Source organism: Stegostoma tigrinum, chromosome 24, assembly GCF_030684315.1.
Source record: "Stegostoma tigrinum isolate sSteTig4 chromosome 24, sSteTig4.hap1, whole genome shotgun sequence".
Lineage (NCBI taxonomy): Eukaryota > Metazoa > Chordata > Chondrichthyes > Orectolobiformes > Stegostomatidae > Stegostoma > Stegostoma tigrinum.
Window position 1 is genome coordinate 32006325 of NC_081377.1, and position 21516 is coordinate 32027840.

General features: G+C 40.4%; 1 protein-coding gene across 6 annotated transcripts in view; it reads right to left on the reverse strand.

The window, feature by feature from the left end:
• The window catches only part of LOC125464939 (ribosomal protein S6 kinase 2 alpha-like), a 302768-nt gene that overhangs the window by 87905 nt on the left and 193347 nt on the right, over positions 1–21516 (reverse strand). The window contains exon 1 of one of the 6 annotated variants that reach the window (XM_048557882.2): positions 18502–18656. The exons of the other annotated variants lie outside the window; for them this stretch is intronic. Coding sequence (XP_048413839.1) covers positions 18502–18609 — 108 coding nt within the window. The 5' untranslated portion in view covers positions 18610–18656. Of the gene's footprint in view, positions 1–18501; positions 18657–21516 lie in introns of those variants that run through there. 6 annotated transcript variants of the gene reach the window in all.

Here is a 21516-nt window from a genome sequence, read left to right on the forward strand (position 1 = left end):
TCCTCCAGTATCTAAAAATTTTGTTTTCTTAAATTGCAGCTGTCCAGCAGTCACTACATACTGTTTTGCTCAACAGTACCATGATGAGGGAAGAAGGAGTGAGCTGATTACCCACTTTGCAATCTTCCTGATCAGTCACAGCAAAGGTTTAAAGTTGTTTTTAACAGAGTTTTACCTGTCATCAAGCAAAAAGGTAAGTCACTGATTTCTACTATAGCAGCAGCGAGCCTATCTCAAGGCTTTCTTGAGTTAAAGTCAATTTTTATTACTTGCTAAGCCATGCACAAACACACATACAAAGGTACTAGGGTCCAGTAGAAATGATTGTAAAAATAATTTACAATTTAGAGCAGAAAATGGGTGCTGCCTGGAGGCAGCAGTGTGAGAAGCAGATATTAAACAGAAGGAGAAGCAGCAACAATAGGTGGTTGGCTTTTGCGTCCAGTTCCAGTGTGGTACAGGTGATAACATTAGCAGCAATGACTTTCTGTTCCAGTGTGTTAGCAAGAGATACAGCATTTCATGCCTCCTACGGGATGGCCTGGATGGTTTCACTGTTCTTGAGTAAAATGTTAATTTCAGCTCATATTGCCTATTGTTTAATTCACTTTAGTTTCATGAAACTTGAACAACCTGTGTGGGTGAGGTGATAACTTTAGCTATTTTAAGTCAGTGTTTTCAATCCCTTTGTAAAAGCATTTCAGTTCAGGAATGACTCAGGTATTAAATTGGCCAATGGGACTTGAAGATTGAGAGACATGGGATACTGGTAACATCACTGGACTCATAATCCAAGACCGCAGGCACCTAATGTCTGGGGACATGGGTTTGAAAGACATTCTGGCAGATGGTAAAATTTTAATTGCTACCTGAATAACCGACTATGGGTTACCCTTGTTGATATACATTAAAAACCCATCTCACTCAATAAGGCCCTTTCAGGAAGGAAATTTGCCATTCTTGCCTTGTTTGGCTTACATACGATTCACAACCCCACAACAACATTAGTAACTCTTAACTGCCATTTGAAACGGACCTGTAAGCCACTCAGTTGTAATAGAAAAAGAATGAAACTGATGGACCACCCAGAAAGGACAGAAGCACCAGAAACAACTAAAGCAAACATAGCCCTGATGGCCATGCAAAGTCCTTCCCAACAACATCCTGCAAGTATGTGCCAAAATTGGTATAGCTGGTCAGGCAAGAACCTGAAATTGTCAAAACACATTTCTTACAATACCATCATTACCAACCCTGGATAAGTAACTGCCCCACCAGTACAGCAGATCTAGCAAAGGGTAGCAAATTAGTATATATTCAGGAAGGAGACAAGACTCTTCAACATTGATTCTATTTCCCATGAAGTCTCATGATATAAGATCAATAGCGGCAAGTAAACCCCCTGCCACTGCTCACTCTCAGCTGATGAATCAGAACTGCTCCTCATTGAACACCACTTGAAAGAAGGATGGAAAGTGGCAAGAATACTCTGGTGGGGGTATTGTCCATTACTGAGAGTGGCAGCATTACTGACCAAGCTGGCTGAGTTTTAAAGGAGATAGCTATGAGACTGGGTCTGCAGCAGATGGTGAAGAAATCAGTAAGACAGGGAAATCTACTTGACTTCATCCACATTCATCTAACTGCCATACATGCATCTGACCATAACAGAATTGGTATCTTAACAGTCTTTGTTCAAATAAAGTTCTGACTTCACAGTGAGTATACTCTCCATTTCGTGTACATAACTACTGTGCTACAGCTCCTCACCAAACTGTTTCATGGCAGTTACAACACCATAACACAGTTACTACCCAGCCATGTGAGAAATTATTCAGGGATGTCCTGTCCACAAAAAGCAAGACAAACCCAACATGGCCATTAACCACTCCATAAGTCTACTCTTGATGCTCACCAAAGTGATGGAAAGGTTTGTTGACATGTCATCAAGCAGCACTTGCAGAGGAATAATCTGCTTACTGATGTAGAGTTTGTGATTTGCAAGTTCCTGGCATCACTATGGCTTTGATTCAAATATGGACAAAAAAGCTGAACTCCACAGGAGAGGTGAGAATGGTTGCTTTAGATATCCAGGCAGCATTCAACAGAGTAAGGCATCAAGGTGCACAGCAATACTGACGTTAATGGAAATCTGGGGTAAAAATCACCGCTGTTTGGAGTCATGCTTAGTACAAAGGGAAGTGGTTGTGCTTGTTGGAAATCAATTACTTCAGTCCAGGGACAAAATTACAGGAGCTCCTCAGGGTAGTGTCCTAGATCAAATCATCTTTAGCTGCTTCATCAATAACTTCCCTCCATCATCATGTCAGAAGTGGCGCTGTTTTCTGATGATTGTAGAATGTTCAGTACTATTTGTGGCTCCTCAGAAACTGAAGTAGTCTGTAGCCATATGCAGCAAGATCTGCACACCATTCAGGATTGGCTTATAAGTTGCAATAATATTTGTACCATACAAGTGCTAGGCAATGAGCATCTCCAGAAAAAGAAACAGAAAATTGAACCATCACCCACAGTTAGATGAATGTGGATGAAATCAGTACTGCTAAATCCATCACAATCAACATCGTAAAAGTTATTATTGACCTGAAATGAAATTGGCTGTTTGTGTAAATACAGTGGCTACAAGAGTAGGTTACTTCTTCAGTTCCTTTCTATCATTTAAAAGGCAAAAATCAGATACTCCCGACTTGCGTGGATAAGCAAAGCTCCAACACAATCAAAAAAGCTTGACATCAACCAGGTCAAAGCAGCTCACTTGATAAGCACTTCATTTATCACCATCACCATGCAACCACTACCACTAATGCAGAGTGGTAGCAACATGTATGATCCACAAATGCACTGTGGTAAGTCACCAATGTTCCTTCAACAGCACCAAGAACTTATCACCTGGAAGGACAGGGACAGCACATGCTTGGGAACACCATGCAGCAAAGCCTGGGCAACATCCAAATTTGGGCTGACAAGTGGCAAATAACATTCATGCTACCCAAGTGCCAGGCAATAACTACCTTCAACAACAGTGAATCTCGCCATTGCATCTTGACATTTAATGGGAACACCATCGCTGAATCTCCATGAACAACATCCTTGGGGTTACCATTGACCAGAAACTGAATTGCACTAGTCATATAAGTACTATTGCTACATGAATAGGTTAGAGGCCTGGAACCATGCAGTGTGTAACTCAACTCTTCACTCCCCAAACAGATCGGTCACCCTTGATCTTTACCTGATGTCAATGACTGCTTCCTTATCTGAAGAGTCATGAATGGTGAACATTTTGAGGTTATCAATGAACATCCCCATTTCTGATCCTATAAGGGTGGAATGTCATTGATGAAGAAGCTGATGATGGTTGGGCCAGAGACACTACTCACTGAAACTCCTACACAGGTGTACTGGAGCTGAAATGACCGACCTCAAACAACCACAACCATTTGTGGCAGGAATGGCTCAAACCATTACTGAGTTTTCTCCTGAATCCCATTCATTCCCATTTTCCTAGGGCTTCTTCATATCACACTTGTTCAATGTGGCCTTGTTGTCAAGGGCAATCACTTTCACCCCACTCTCACAGGACAGCAACACCACTTTGTGGAGAAGTAGGCATCAAGAGTTAGAAACAATTTTAATCAGAAACACATCTTTCCTGTCAGAAATAGAAATATCTAATATTATAGAAATAAAGTTTAGTGGGTATCAATGGATCTCAATTATGCTAATACTAATTTGACGATTTGAACACTTTAATTCTGCCTACAGCACATTTTTCTTATTTTTTGTCCAGCTTCACTTTCTATTATTTTAATAGCAGCTAGTATGCTCTATTCTGATTGAGAATCAGTCCTCCAGTCTGAAGGTCAAAGCCATACTTAAAAATTATAATGTGAAAAGTGCTTGCGGAAAATGTCTTTTACATTTCCTCATTATGTTATTCCATCAAGAGCAGAAACAGCAGTCACAGAAGTGCAAAGACAGATCAATGATTATGTTTTTATTACTGAGCATACAGCCACTTCCAGGGCAATAAAATCCAATCATACACAGAGGCAGAAAAGAAGAAAAAGTTTCTTGTAGTCATAAACAATTACAGATTGAGGTGAGTGAGGGGAATGAAGAGTTTATCCACAGTTTGAAAAATCACACAACTGAACTGACTGTAATGCATAACAAATAAACCGCAAACATAAAGTTGTGAAGATTTGTAATTGATTCAGTGCAATGCAGACGTACTAGTGGCATTCAATGATACTTTGAAATTAGAATGACAAATAACTACATCAGAAATACAGAGCACTTTATTTGTAAATGGGACTTCAGCATTGCTGGCAAGGGCTGCAATGTTTATTGGCCATCATCCCTAACTGCCCTCCTAAATCACTAAAGCTCATGCAGTATAGATGCTGCTAGGAAGGACATTTCAGGAATGAAATGACCCAGCAAAGTGAAGAAGGGCCATATGGTTTCTGTGTCTGGATGAAATTATTTAAAGAACTTATAGATAATGGTTTTCCCATCTATTACCTTCGGCTATGTAGATGTTAGAGTTTGAGGTTTTGGAGGATACAGCTGAAGTAGTTTAGGCATATTGTATATCTTGCAACCACCGTGCGTTAATCAGAGAATCATAAATCCCTACAGTGTGGAAATTTGGTACAACAGGTCCACACTGATCCATCAAAGAGCATCCCACCCAGATCTATTCCACTAATGCTGCATTAACTATGTCTAACACACCTCACCTAAATATCCCTGGGCATTATGGGACAATTTAGCTTGGCCAATCCACCTACCCTGCACATCTTTGGACTATGGGAAGAAACCCACACAGACATGGGGAGATTGTGCAAACTCCACACAGACAGTCGCCCAAGGCTAGCATTGAACCTGGGTCCCTGGCGCTCTGAAGCAAGAGTGCTAACCACTGAGCCACCGTGCTGCTAATGGTGGACAAAGTGAATGTTTACTAATGAATATTAATCAAGAAGGAATTAATTAGGGACACTTTGGCATGTGGGCCAATGCACAAAAACAGGCCGGAGTGTCCTGTGCAAATGCTAAAAAAAATTGAAAATATGGGCAAACAGTCTCCCAACAACAGCTGGGAACATGGGAAAACCACCTCAAAAATGGAATAGTCGCATAAAATCTGGGATAATAAGTTAATCTGGTGCCACCATCTTAATGTTATTGGAAAAGTATTCATGCAGGCAAGTGGACACCCGCTTGCCCTTTGGAGATAGGGGACAGTTTGAGGGGGTTTAGGTGGAAAGCCATATCATAGAATTTCCAGCTTCTCCCCTACCCTTACATTCAGTTTTTACGTGGTTGCTCCAGTTATGTTTGTATGGTGAGGTATTCAGCAAGGGTTGTATTCTCTATTGTTTTTGTCTGGAACTTTTGTGGCATATTATTGTTTGCTACTTACCAGCACAAGCCTGAATGTTATCCAGGTTTTCTGCAAGCACAGGCTCTTCATTTTTAGAGGGGTTGTCACTGGAACTGAATACTATTCGATTCTGACCAATGTTAGAAGGAAGGGGATGATGAAGTCACTAAAGATTGTTAGGCCTACAGAACTGCCTTGAGGAACACTGCTCGCAGAAGTAAATCACTCAAAAATGTAAATCAATGATATGTTAACACCTCATGCTAAAGTAGTTTTCATCTCAGTCCATAAGAGGGCCCTCCATCTTAAAAATTTCATAGTTGACACATCATCAAAAATATGAGTTCTGACAATGCTTACTAAACAAATCTTACTCTGTAGTTCACCCCAGACCTCAACATTACAAGGTTAATAAAGCTATTATTGCTGATAGATGATGTCAGCGCTAATAGTTAGCAACAGAGACCATAATTTCCCACGTACTTCCTAAACAGTCCATTAAAAAACAGGTTTACACTTACAGCTTGTGATACTCGCAACTGTTATTGAGATGCCATTTATGTACTATCTTTTTTGGATGAAGTTCTGGTAATCTTAGAAGCTAAAATACCTAAGTCCAGAGAAAGATTTTTGATTACCTTACATTGTCCTATACGTGGACTATAAATTTTCTCAGAATCAATCTGAAGTGATTCTTTCTTTTAAGAGTTTATTCCTGTTTTATAGTCAGCCTGGCACCTAGTAAACTTAGAACTGTCATTCACAGTGAGGTTTTACTGTCCTGGCGAATCTCCCTCTAGGTAACATTTCCAGCCTCATTTTAACTCCCAAGAATTGAATCTTTTCAAACCGAACATGAATTTCCCCTCACATTCCCGCAGAGGTAAACACAAAACAGACATTATTTTCTTTGGTTAAGTTCAAATTATTTTGAGTCTTTTGTTTATTACTGCAAGGCCTAATAAGTTTTCTTATACTTTCTTACCAAACTTGTCTCATTAATTACATACCCTGCCCCTATGGCATCTCTCACATCTGATTTTCACCCCATCTTACCATGCTCTGTTCCTGGAACAACTCCACATTTGGCAAATTTCTGCAGTGAGACCGGCATCCCTTACACCAATGCCATTTTGAAAAGTCTGTTGTACACCTGGACGAACACTGGCTTTCTGAAGCAGTCCTGCTTGCTCAAGTATGAAGTCTGAATATGACAGAGAAAGGGAAGTTGGAACCGTGATTCTTCAAATGGGAACTGGTGAACGGGGTCCAGAGGAGATAACAAAGTGTGAAGCTGGATGAACACAGCAGGCCAAGCAGCATCTTAGGAGTACAAAAGCTGACGTTTCAGGCCTAGACCCTTCAAGTTGTCCTCTTCCCAGAGGACTGGCAGGGGAGGTTGTGCTACCAGACCATGACAGCCTGGTATGAGCTCATCACTTGGGTCAAGGCCATCTTCAGGGTGCAGGGGAAAGCCCTGCAATGCAGAAAGAAGGTCAATGCCTTCGGTCACTACGCCAGGGTGAATGCTACACTCTTTAGTCTGTCACCTCACACTATCTCAGCATTACACCTTCACCCACCAAGGCTCATGCTCTGCCACTCTCCATTACCTGCCATACCTTCTCTCACTCAGTTCCCCCCCCACAATCAACCTCCCTTACCACTACTCCTGCCTCCTCAGTCCTTTGGCGCACCTTATCACCTTTCCCCCAAGTGCACCAACATGAACAGCTGTGCTACACACTAAAATTTCATTCATAAAGAGATATAGCATGGAAACCAGCCCTTCCGTTCAACCAGTCCATACCCAACATAATCCCAAACTAAACTAGTCCCACCTACCTGCTCTTGGTTATATCCCTCCAAACCTTTCCTATTCATATATCCACACAAATGTCTTTTAAACATTGTAGACGTACCCACATCTAGCACTTCATTAGGAAGTTCATTCTACATGCGAACCATCCTCTGTGTAAAAAAGTCCTCATCTTAGGGAAAAGACAATTACTATCAACTCTATCCACCCTTTCTTTATAATTCTGGTGAACCCTCTCCGGCTTGATAGTATCCTTCCTATAACCGGGCAACCAGAACTGGACACAGTATTCCAGAAGAGTCCTTACCGAAGTCTAACATAACAGCTCTAACATAACATCCCAACTCCATTATTAAAAGGACTGAGAACCACCCTCTGTGTAAAAAAATTTGCCTCATGTCTTTTTAAAAATATCTCTCCTCTCACCTTAAAAATGTGCCCCCGGTCTTGAAATTCCCTATCCTAGGGAAAAGACTATTACTGTAAACTCTATCAATACCTCTCATTATTTTATAAACTTCTTTCAGGTCACCTTTCAACCCCCTATAGTCCAGTGAAAAAAGTCCTAGCCTACTTTCTTTATAACTGTGTTGAACCTTCTCTGGCTTGATAGTATCCTTCCCATAACTGGGCAACCAGAACTGGACACAGTATTCCAGAAGAGACCTTACCAATGTCCTGTACAACCCTAACATAACATCCCAACTCCGTTACTAAACGGAGTGAGCAATGAAGGCAAGCGTGTCAAACACCTTTTTAGCCATCCTGTCTATATGTGATACAAACTTTAAAGAATTATGCACCTGCAGCCCGAGGTACCTCTGTTCTACAATGCTACCCAAGGCTCTACCATTAATCGGATAAGCCCTACCCTTGTTTGTTGTGCCAAAATGCAATACCTTGCATTTATCCAGATTGAAGTCCATCTGCCATTTCTCAGCCCACTGACCCATTTGATCAAGATCCCTTTGCAACCTTAGAAAACCTTCTTCACTGTCTACAGTGCCACCAATTTTGGTGTCATCCGCAAATTTACAAGCCATGCTTGTATATGCTCATCCAGATCATTTATATAAATAACAAACAAAAGGGAACCCAGAACTGATCCCTTTGGAACACCACTGGTCACAGACCTCCAGTCTGAAAAGCAACCCTCCACCATTACACTCTGTCTCCTGCTATGAAGGCAATTATATATCCAACTGGCAAGCACACCCTGAATCCCAGGTGACCTAACTTCTACTAATTAGTCTATCATGTGGAACCTTGTCAAAGGCTTTACTATTATCCAAATAAATAACATTTACTGCTCTGGCATCATCAACTTTTTTGGTGACTTCCTCAAAAAACTCAATCAAGTTTGTGAGACACGATTTTCCTCACACAAACCTCATCAATTTTTGCTCCTCTAAATGTCCATATTCACCTCCAACATTTGCCCACACCGAAGTCAGACTCACAGATCTATAGTTCCCCAGTTTCTCCTTACAACCTTTCTAAAACAAAGGTACAACATTAGCCATCTCCAGTCATTAGACACCTCATCCACAGTTACAGAGGATGCCCTCCTTTGCTCATTAAAGAAAACAGCTCATAATCTTACACTACTTCCAATCACTTGACCACAATGGTTTTTCTTTCTTTTGTCTTACAGGTTCCACCAACCTGCTCATGGTTTCTGTGGAGAAATGCCTGGTTTCCACAGAATCACCACATCTATTTCTCAGGACTTGAGTATGGAGGACTGAGAAGAAGCATTGGCCAGGTTCCACTGATGGCTCTGCCAGCTAGGATAATGAGAATTGTTAGCATCTACCTCTGAGGACTTGAGTATGGAGAACTGAGAGGAAGCTTTGGCGAGATTTCCACCCATTGCCCTGCCAGCCCAGCTACTGACACATCAGGGGCAACCATAGGTGTATACTGTTTCGGTACACAACATGGTGAGCACCTCATTGTGAAGCTAGCTAAGGAAATAGTCCAGAAAGCTGGCACTTGCAGAGCTGCTGGAGACCAAATATCTGCTCAGCCCTAGCAAAAAGATGACCCAGTGGTGTCTGTAATCAGGGACTTCATCCAATGTAAGTGACTTTACCGAACGAAGCAGCAGCACTCCGAAAGCTTGTGATTTCAAATAAACCTGTTGGATTATAACATGGTGTTGTGTGACTTCTGACTTTGGAAGGAACAGAAAGAATATGAGCCTATACCAGTCACACGCGAGCCCACTCTGTCAAGAGTATTGACCATGTTCAGGCATCTGGTCAGGGTGGTCACAGTCAGGGGTCTGTGCATCTGCAGTGCAGGGTGTGGGCCATGGTCAATCTGTTGACTCTGTAACTGCAATTTCTTCCCCACTGCACACTTTTGATTTATATCATGATGGAAAGTGATCGCAAATGCTCCTATGCCAGCGGTTTCCAGCTATTGCCTGTAACAGCGAGTCCCCAAACATCTATATTACCTTCCTAGTAAACTATCCTGTGAACCCTACAGACTTCACACATCGCAAAGCCCCCAATTAAACCATCTAAATTTGCTATACCTGCCAACCCAAAATACTGTTTGTATTCAATAATGTTTTAGGAAAGCCTGTAACCTGAACTTATATTGGTTTGCTTTGCTTCTTTCCTTATTGTAAATAATTCACACAACCCTTTTACCTAGGTAGAAATGCTAATAGCTATTTGCAGGGGTCTAGTTCTCTTTCACCTTGGAAGCAAAGAGATAATTTAAAGGACAACTGTTTACAATCAAACATTTTTGACGCTTATCTGGGACCTTCGAGATTTGTAGTCTCCACTGTTACACAAATACTGTTGCTATTAGCTCTAAAAGGAAGTCATTTATACCTCCCAGTAAAACAATCTGAGCGTTCCTTGGCCTCTGGCAATCAAAAAAGAATAGGTCTACTGCCAGACAGACCTCAGAACAGAACACATGCACATTATAGAACTTATTGTACCCAACATGTGAAGTCACAAGTGAGTGCTTTATACCAAGAATGCTGCCTTTCAATTATTTGTCATTGGCTATAATTTTAGTTTTCAGCTGAGATAACCATTAATGAATTCACCAATAATGTAAAATAAGTGTTTTCATTTGTGATTTATACTTTACAAACAGTGATTTCATTTTTCTCTAGCACCTTCACTCCCTCCAAACCTGTTAACATTTAGGGCACAGTTCTGTTGGTAGGTGCTTCTCTTTGGACACCACAGACCTTTACTTTTTAGTAGGGGGTACTGAATGATTGTCAACTGATAATGATTGAATATGTGAATTTAATTGAATAATTCAATTGAATATGTTTCAATTTTATTTGCAGTATGTTTTAATCTTAGATATTTGCACACTCTTTAAGCAGGGGTTACTTGTGATAAATAGAAATTTGATTGTTTTCACAATTCAGTTCCTATTACTCAACAGAGAGGCAGGACTAAATCTAAGACTATGTGGGTTATCATTAAATCATGAGAAGGGCTAATTCTAAAACATGCAATAACAAGGTTGCTCGGTTAGCTCAGTTGGCTGGAAACTGGCAAAGTGATGCCAATTTCAACACCAGCTGTAGGTACCATGAAAGACTCTATTTCTCAATGTCTTCCCTTGCCTGAGGTGTGGTGACCCTCAGGTTAAACACCACCAGTCAGCTGTCTCTAATGAGTGAGTAGTCTAATGGTCCATTGACTGTGGTGACTTTACCTTATCTATTAACAAAGTGCATTTCATTCCTGGTGACAAAATTAGTTACTTGTGAATTATTGCTTCCTGGCCTTTTATCTCTTTAATGAATTCTCCCCTTCTTCCTTCCCTGTTTCCAATTTCAGAAGGTACAGCACTTTCACTCAAGCACTTTCACTCAAAGATTTAATGGTGTAAATAAAATTCTGGGACAGTGTCCAAATCTTTGAGGAAGGGTGTAAGAATTTTTGAATTCTGTTAGAAGAGATGAACAACAGGAAAAATATTTAAGTGATATAACAAAGTGGCCAACAATCAGTTTTTAAATAGTTATTTGGTAGAACAAAAGTTGCATACTGCTGAGAAAAAGGATGCTCCATTAAAGCTATCGTCTTGCACTCCTCAGGGCAAATGGAAGAATGCTAACTATCAAAGCAAGCAAGAATTCATATTGGATAAGATAAAAGTGCTAATTGGTTGGAAAGTCAATTCTGATTGATGTTTTGCCATAGAGAATGCAACAAGTAACAGCTGACCTCTACAGTTTGTTTAATTAAGCAGAAGGGACAAATGTCTGTACATTTTTCTTTGTTCATGCAGACAACGGGTCCTTGCACATTTGTGGCAGCTAATGAGCTTTTGTGAGTTACATTACATTGGTCATTAGTATAATTCCTAGCACATTCAGGATTAATCAGCAAGTTCTGTAATTTAGACATTATGTTCTGAGCTGTACGGGTGAATGAATTTCAGTCCTGGTGTGATGCCAGGTACATATGCTATATGTACCAACAATTGGTAGATCGGGTCAAACAGCACATCCTTTCAGATGTTTGCAAAAGGCAGAGTACTGATTGCAATCAATCAGTCTGTGCTTGCAAAACTGACGTCATACCTGTCTACAGTCATTGACAGAATGCAACTCATTTCTCCAGAAAAGATTGAGGACTGACTGAATAAAGATCTTTAAGCTTACGAAAGGATTTCAAGGGCAGATTTAGACAAGATGCATGAACCTGAGAGAGAAACAGACTAGGGACCATAAATACACAATAGTCAGAAATAAATTAAAATAAAATTCAGCAGAAACCTTTTTATCAACAGAGTGGCTAGACCATGAAAATTAGATGGTGGAGTTGAGGAAAATATCATAGTTCCCTTTTAAGGGGCAACTAGATAAATACATAAGGAAAAAGAACAGGATATGTTAACAGCATTAGATGAAATAGGATGAAAACAGGTTCAGTGGCAACATAGAGATCAGCATGGACAAGTTACACACAATAGCCTGTTGCAATACCACGAGTGCAATGTACTGTAATTCCATATACTGTAAGCAATATAGCAGCTGAGGTTTTAAGTTTGCTCTCAATATTCCAGGTCTACAAACAGCAACTAGATGTTACCCATGCTTTCTGCTCATTATTTCTCGCATGTTTACTTGCATTAGGCAACAACTGGTTTGGACTCAACTGCAATGTTGCCACACCAACAAAGAAGTACTAATTGACCATTAGCATCCATATTCATGCTCACAAAGAATAATAATTTCTGTGAGATACCAGAAAATAACTGGTATCTTTATCCCATCATAAACTGAAGATCTTCAACAGCGGAGGAGAGAACTGTCAGACACGAGTGAATACAAAAGGGCCATAAGGAAAGAATATTTTACTAAGTTATTTTACTGTATCTTTCCAACAGCCAACTTCCACTTTAGCAGGTCTGCTATTTCAAAAGAGAAAACTGTGCCAGTATTTTATCTAGTTAAATTTAATACGCATAGAAACACCCAACAAATAGTAGGGAAGAATGACCAGTTGATTCTTTTCTGCATTACTGGTTGAGAGGGCACAAAGAGCTACTGATTCTATTTTCAAATAATGCCAAATGACTTTTCACATTTTAAAAAAGATGTAGTTGTAGCCCTTAGGACTAAAGGGATCAAAGGATGTGGGGAGAAAAGAGGACCCGGGTACTGAGTTGGATGATCAGCCATTGAATGGTGGAGCCAGGCTCAAAGGGCCAAATGGCATACGTCGGCTATTATATTCCGTGTGTGTGTGTGTGTGTGTGTGTGTGTGCGTGTGGTGTCATGAACAGGTAACAGGATTATGGTTTAAGGTCTGCACTGACATTGGCTGTGAGCTTGGACTAGCTCTAAACTCCTAGAGGCCCATTTTAACCAGTTACCTTATTACCCAAGATGTGAATGCTACTACTGAATCAAGCTAAGACTGAGCTTTTAACCCCTGCTGGAGGCAGGCCTGGGAGTCAAGGATTGTAGGCGCTGAAATAGCATCATCGGCATTTTGGTATCTCATTTTCATCTTGCCACAGGCCAGATTTTCAGATACAGACTAGGGGGTGCCAGGGCAGTAGATCAGCCCGCCCATATCCAGTGGACAGCCCACAAGGCCTGAAATACAATTAAGGCTAATTAAAGGGGGTCGACAGGAATTTTCAGGCTTCTGCTAGTGAAGGGAGCCAGTTTAACTTCCTGGAGGTGATCTCCCAGTGGCAGGACTCACTGCAACAGTTGTCACTGCTCAATTACTAGAGAGGATGAATGATAACAATGTGTCATTTTTTAACCACAGCTTGCCTGATTGCAAAAAATATTTGCAACCAAGCTTTTAAAAATTGGAAATAAAGCCTTTCTATCTGAAGCCTTTCATCGGATTTACTTTCCACTGGATCCTGCTGCTCCCTTCAAGCTGGAAGGCTGAATTGTCCTCCAAAATCAAGAACTTGCCCAGTTGTCCTTAATTCAGTCTGTCCTCTGGCCATTTATTGCCTGCTGTGGGGTGACTCACAAAGAGTGACAGTTTGCCACTTTGTCTTTTTTGAATTGCAGAGATTAGAAGCCCAGCCCAGAGGAAAGGCTCTTGCCCTAATCCACATTACTAGTGAATAAACTTTCAATATAGAAATTTTATAGAACTTGCTCTTGAAAGAAAAAGGTAAAGCAGTGAGATCTCCTGCGGACAAACACCGCTATGGCCAAATATATTCGACCCATTTCATTATCATGTAATTAATTCTACTATTCTATTTAACAAACTAACAACTTTTTAGATATCATTCACGGGATGTGGATGTCACTGGTTAGGCCAGCATTTATTGACCATTCCTAACTGATCTGGAAAAGTTATTGGTGAGCTGTCCGCTTGAACAAATACAGCCCTTAAAGCATAGAGACACCCATAGAGCTGGCAGGTCGGGAGAACCAAGTCTTTGATCCAGTGACAACGAGGGAATGGTGTTATATTTCCAATTCAGATTCAGATGGCGGTATTCCCATGCATCTGCTACCCTGGACCTTCCAGGCGATAGAAGTTATGGGTTTGAAGGTGTTGTTGATAAAAAAATCAGTGAGTTATATAGCATCTTGCATCTTCCCTAATCAGTAGTGAAGAAAGTGAATATTGAAGGTGGTGGCTGGTGTGCTAATCAAACAGATTGCTTTGCCCTGGATGGTGCTGGGCTTCTTAAATGTTGTTAGAGCTGCAGTCATCCAGGCAAGTGGAGGGTATTCCATTATAATTCTGACTTGTGCCTTGGAGACGCTAGACAGGCAGTCGGGAGACAACAGGTAAATATCTGGTCACAGAATTCATGGCCTCGACCCTGATGTTGCAGCCGCAATATTTATGTGGCTGGTCCAGTTCAGTATCTGGTCAACGGTAACTCCCAGCATGTTGGAGTGGGGATTCAGCAACAGTAATGCTATTGGCTAGGTTTTCCCTTGTTGAAAATGGTCGCTGTCTAGCACTTGTGTGGAGTGAAACTTGCTTGCTACTTATCAGTTCAAGCTCAAACATTCTGCAGGTATTGCTGCGTTTGGACTCAAACTTTAGGGATTTTATATCTGAGTGTAGTAGATGATGCTGAATGTAATGAATTTGTAAGAAGATCTCAGTTACCTATAAGAATAATAGGATGATAATGGTAGGGGATTTTAACTTTCCAACCATAGACTGGGATTGCCGTAGTGTTACAGGCTTACATGGAGAGGAATTTGTTAAGTGTGTATACAAAAATTTAATCATGCAGGATGTGGGCACACCGACTACAAAAGGTGCAAAACATGGCCTACTCTTGGGAAACAGAGCAGGGCAGGTAACTGAGATGTCAATGAAAAGCAACTTGGGGCCAGTGTCCATAATTCTGTTAGTTTTAAAATAATGATAGAAAAAGATAGACTGGATCTAAAAGTTAAAGGTTTAAATTGGAGTGGGCCAATTTTGACAGTATCAGGCAAGAACTTTCAAAAGTTGACTGGGGGAGGACGTTTGCAGGCAAAGGGTCAGCTGGAAAATGGAATGCCTTCAGAAATGACACAACAAGAGTCCAGAGACAGTATGTTCTTGTTAGGGTGAAAGGTAAGGCTGATAGAGAATGCTGGATGGCAACAGAAATTGAGGTTTTGGTCAAATGTAAGAAGGAGGCCTATGACAGATGTAGACAGCAGAGATTGAGTGAATCCTAAGAAGAGTAAAAGGCAGTAAGAGCATCTTTAAGAGGGAAAATCAGGAAGGCAAAAAGGGGACATGAGATAGTTTTGGCAAATACAGTTAAGGAGAACCTGAAGGGATTCTATAAATAAATCAAGGACAAAAGAGTAACTAGGGAGATAATAGGGCCCCTTAAAGATCAGCAAGGCCACCTATGTGTGGAACTGCAGGAGATGGGGGAGATACTAAACAAATATTTTGTATCAGTAGTTACTGTGCAAAAGGTTATGGAAGATAGAGAATGTGGGGAAATAAATAGTGACATTTTGAAAAATATCCATATTACAAAGGAAGAGATGCTGGATGTCTTATAAAATCCCTGGGATCTGATCAGGTGTACCCTACTCTATATGAAGCCGAGGAAGTGATTGCTGGGCACCTTGCTGAGATATTTTTATTACTGACAGCCACAGATGAGGTGCCGGGAGATTGCAGGTTGGCTAACGTGGTGCCACTGTTTAAGAAAGATGGTAAGGTAAAGCCAGGATGCTATGGACCAGTGACCCTGACATCGGTTTGGGCAAGTTGATGGAGGGAATCCTGAGGGACAGGATTTACATGCATTTGGAAAGGCAAGGACTGATTAGGGACAGTCAATATAGCTTTGTGCATGGGAAATGATGTCTTACCAACTGATTAAGTTTTTTGGAGAAGTAAAAAAGACAATTGATGAGGGCAGAGCGGTGGATATGATCTATATGGACTTAAGTAAAGCGTTCAACAAGGTTCTTTGTGGTAGACTGGTTAGCAAGGTTAGATCATATAGAATACAGGGAGAACTAGTCAACTGAATACAGAACTGGCTCGAAGAAAGCAGGCAGAGGGTTATGGTGGAGGAATGCTTTTCAGACTGGAGGCCTATGACCAGCAGTGTGTCACAGGCTTGATGTTGGGTCCACTGCTTTGTGTCATTTTATATAAATGATTTGGATGTGAACATAGGAGGTATGGTCAGTAAGTTTGCAGATGACACCAAAATTGGAAGTAGACAGTGAAGAATGTTACCTCAGAGTTCAATGGGATCTTGATCAAATGGGCCAATAGGCCAAGGAGTGGCAGATGGAGTTTAATTTAGATAAATGTGAAGTGTTGCATTTTGGAAAGACAAATCAGGGCAGCACTTATACTCTTACTGGTAAGGTCCTGGGAAATGTTGATGAACAAAGAGACCTCAGAGAGTAGATTCATAGTTCCTTGAAACTGGAGTCCCAGGCAGATAGTGAAGAAGGAATTTGGTATGTTTGCCTTTAATGGTCAGTACATTGAGTATAGGAGTTGGGAGGTCATGTTGTGGTTGTACAGGACATTGGTTCAGCCACTTTTGGAATACTGTGTTCAATTCTGGTCTCCCTGCTATGGAAAGGATGTTGCGAAACTTGAAAGGGTTCAGAAAAGATTTATAAGAATGTTGGAGTGTTTGAGCTACAGGAAGCGGCTGAATAGGCTGGGACCATTTCCCTGGTGCATTGGAAGCCAAGGGGCAATCTTAAAGAAGTTTATAAAATCATGAAGGGCATAAATAGGGTAAATAGACAAGGTGTTTTCTCTGGGGTGGGGGAGTCTACAACTGGGAGGGCATTGGTTTAAGGTGAGAGGGTAAAGATTTAGAAGGGGCCTAAGGGGCAACTTTTTCATGCAGAGGAATGAGCTGCCAGAGGAAGTGACGGAGGCTGGTAAAACCACAACATTTAAAAAGCATTTGGATGGGTATATGAATGGGAAGGGTTTATACGGATATGGGCCAAGTACTGGCACATAGGATTAGATTTATTTAGGATATCTGGACCAAAGGGTCTGTTTCCATGCTGTACATCTCTGTGACTCGATGTTTCCAAATGCAGTCATCAGCAAACATCCCCTCTTCTCACCTTATGATGGGGTTTCATCAATGAACCAACTTGAGATGGTTGGGCCTAGGGACACTACTCTGAGGAGCTCCTGCGGTGATGTCCTAGGGCTGAGATGATCGATTAGCAACTACAGCCATCTTCCTTTGTGCTATGTATGATTCAAACCAATGGAGATCTTGCCCTTACCCGCAATTCCCACTGATTGTAGTTTTGCTAGGGCTTCTAGATGTCATCCTCAGTCAAATACTGCCTCGAGGAAGCAAGGACAGTTACTCTCACATCACCTCTGAAGTTCTGCTCTTTTGTCTACGTTCGGGCCATGGCCATAAAGAGGTCAATAGCTGAGTAACTCAGGCAAAATCCAAACTGAGTGCACAGGTTATTCTGTTGCAAGTGCTGCTTGGTAGCATTGTTGATGACCACTTCTTTCGCTTTGCTGATGATCAAGAGCTGACTGTTAGGGCTGTGGTTGACCAGGTTGGTACTGTCTTGTTTTCTGTGGACAGGGCATTCCTGGGCAATTTTTCACAAATAGATTACATACATTAAATTTTGTATTAAATTTGCTGTTAAAAATTCTCACCTTCTTCCCCCATATCATAGGAACTCATATGCTCATGTTCCCTCTGACAAAAGATTCCTCCAGTCCCTATCCTTGACTTTGTATCAATTGTACAAGTCCCTCCCCAAAATAGATAAAGTCGAACCCACAAATTCCCTAATCCCTAAACTAATCTGCAATTAGCTAAAGCCAGTGAGACAGTGGATGTTTTAGCCACGACACTATTCCGCAACTATAGTGCACAATGGAGCTTTACAAGTTGCAGCAACAAAAACATTGATGCTTTACCACTGAAGCGTCAGGGTCAACTACCACTAAAAATTCAAAGCTAATTCAGCCTATGCAATATTATGTGATATCTTACAATGCACTTGAATAGCACTCACAATACTTCTTCAAGTACAATACTATCGATGTTCCTCCTTCCATTCATGGGTTGTGCAACCAGTACGTCTCTTAAAAACATGCATCACTGTTAGCCTTGTAACATCTTTGCTTTCACTTTGCTGAAACAACACCTAATAACATGACAAGCTGAGGATAAGTTGCTCGTTAAAACAGTATCACTTTAGTTACAAACACAAAACGATTTTCTTTCACTATCTTTACTTTAATCTAACCAACAGTGATGAACTTGTAAACAGACATACAAGTACCTGAACAAATTTTGATGAGTCCAAATTGCAGATTTCAGGTTGGCATTTTTTACGTCGATTAATGGAAAATATCTTGCGAAGATTGAACCTTTTTGGCTCCTTTTCCATAATTTTGCCATTTAGACAGCTGGAATGGCCTGCATATTGTACTGCATACGTACAAACACAGAGTACGAGGATGCTAAAGCTTTAAATGATATTTAAATGAACTATCTAACTAACTTATACCACAGGAAGGAAATAGCCTGCACAGCAAACCCCCAACTCTAGATAATATCAGAGAATCAAAAGAATCTATTGGCCAGACAGAAAACAGAGTTTACATTTCACCAAATATGATCTTTTTATGTCTTTACAAATGCTTTGACTCAGTGCACCACCAGAGAGCAAGTGCAATTGACATCTTTTTTTTAAAAAAACAAAGTCACCTGAACTTCGCTACAGATAAAAGGCCACAAATTTCCTATTTATGCCCCACTTCTTCAGAAGATGCAATCAAGTACCTTTCCAACACGTTTGTGTAAAAGAATCAGCAGGCATCAAGCTATCTTCTGGTTCAAACATGCAAAATTTGCTGTCACCTTAGCAGTACCTTTTCACTTCTTCTTTGCTGAGCCCAACTTTGGCAGAGTCCCAGGCTTTGGGAATTTGAGACACTCGGCTTCGGTTCCCTCCTAAAAGTTACATCCTTGTCTATTTTTGTGTAACTAGAATGGGGGTTGCAATAACTCAAGAGCACAACAAAAAAATATTTAGCACAATTTTGCTAAACTATGAAGATTTTTTTAGCAAGAATTATATTTCCATTCTAATTATATTTGCATGAAATGTTTGCTATTTGGCATTCTAGTATTCTAACAGATGTTCCAAGTGGTGCTACGGGTTATAAAAACATTGCCATATCAAATTTTGCAAAATTCAAAAAGACTCCTCTCTGTTAAGCCTATTGAAGTAAAGCGTCCCCAGGTTGTTTAATCGCAATCTCAAATTGCCAATACCAATATTCTGGATCTTTCTACATTAAATCCAAAGCTTGAATATTTTATCTTATATTTTGATGATAAAAATGATCAGTTGGGTCAGATCATACTAGTGTAGCTTCATATTATACATGTACTCAATGCTCATAACGTGAAGCATGCTGTAGAGGTCTGTATCTCAGACAACAACATTTACTATCATTACACAATAATGACTTGATGGTGCATGTTTGTATACATTTTGTAAAAACATTGTGAAATAGGGAAATATTACTTATAAGCTTTCAATTTTAATTTGAATGACAACTTTGATAAATGAATTATTATTGTACGATAACACAACAATGTTCAGAATAGTTTTTTGGCAGTGCAGATCACGTACATTACAGAAAAGTACATTTTATTCAAATTTTCCATCCTGCACTCATCAGGACAATTCACAAGAAATACCAATACAATGGGAAAGTAACAGTTCTACTACTGTATTAGGAGAGAGTGCTGATTGGTTGGCAAGTGGACTCTGATTGGTAGAAGCATTGTCATTGATAATGCACATATTAATGGTGACTGACAGCTAACGTGTTTTTTTTATTTTAAAGCAGTCAGGTTAACATTTTAATCAAAATTAAACTGCCTTCATAAGAACTTTACATAAAAACATAAGATATGGAGCAGGAGTTGGCTGTTCAGCCTCTTAAGCCTGCTCTGTTATTTTATAAGGTCATGGCTAATTTGCCCTAGGCCTCAATTCCTCAATATTTCAACAACCTGTCTAACTCTTCTTTAAATACTCTCACTAATCTAGCATCTGTTACTTGGTCAAATCCTGGAATTTCATCTCTAAGGGCATTGTGGGTCAACCTTTTGCATGTGGACTGCACTTGTTCAAGGCAGCAGCTCACCACCACCTTCTCAAGGACAACTCGGGATGGGCAATAAAATGCTGTATAACCATCAATGTCCATGCCCCACAAGTGAATAAAAAATACTACAACTCGTTGGTGTAGAAAATTTCAGAGGTTCTACACTGTGAGAGGAGAAACTCCGATGCATTTCAATCTTAAATGAGTAGCCCTTCATTCTGCAACTCTGCCTCCTAGCTCAAGATACCTCTGCAAGTGGAAACATCATCCTAGCATCTACCTTTACAGTCCCCTCAAAACTATGTCTGTTTCAGTAAGATCACGCCTGATTCTAAATTATAACACCATTAAAGAAAGTAGGAGCAGAAGTAGGCAATTCAGCCCATTGCTCCATCATTCAATGAGATCACTACTGACTTGATAACCCCAACTACACTTTCCTGCTTTTCCCTACAACCCTTGATTCCCATTAATGATTAAAAGTCTGTCCATCTATGCTTGAATATACTTAACAACCCAGCCTCGACAGCCCTCCGGAGTAAAGTATTCCATAACCTCACTATTTTCTGAAAGAAGAGCTTCATCCTCACATGCCCTAAATGAATGAGGGTTTATTTTGAGATTATGTTCTCTGATCCTAGAATCTCTTATGTGGAAAGCAACCTTTCAGTATCTACCCTGTCAAGTTCCCTAAGAACCTTGTATGTATCAATCAAATCGCCTCTCATTTTTCTGTATTTTAATAAGTACAATCTACTCGACCTCTCTTCTTAAGACAGACCCTCCAATACACACAACCTCTCCTCATGTGACAGACCCTCCATATCAGACTAGAGAACATTCCCTGGAGTTCCTCCATGCTGGTATATCTTTCCTTAGATAAAGGGCACAAAAGTGTTCACTGTTTTCCAGCTGTAGTCTGGCTACTTTCTTGTATAGTTTTAGCAAACCTTCTTACATTTCTATTCCATTCCCTTTGAGTTAAAGGACAACATTCCATTTGCCTTCCCTATTAACTGCTGAACTTGGATACTAGCTCTTTATGTTTCACAACAAGGACTCCTGAATCTCTCTGTAGCTTTCTGCAATCTTTCTCCAATTAAATAATATTCAGCTCCTCTGTTCTTTCATCCAAAGTACATGCAGTGCAGTCATTCCTAAATATCTGCAAG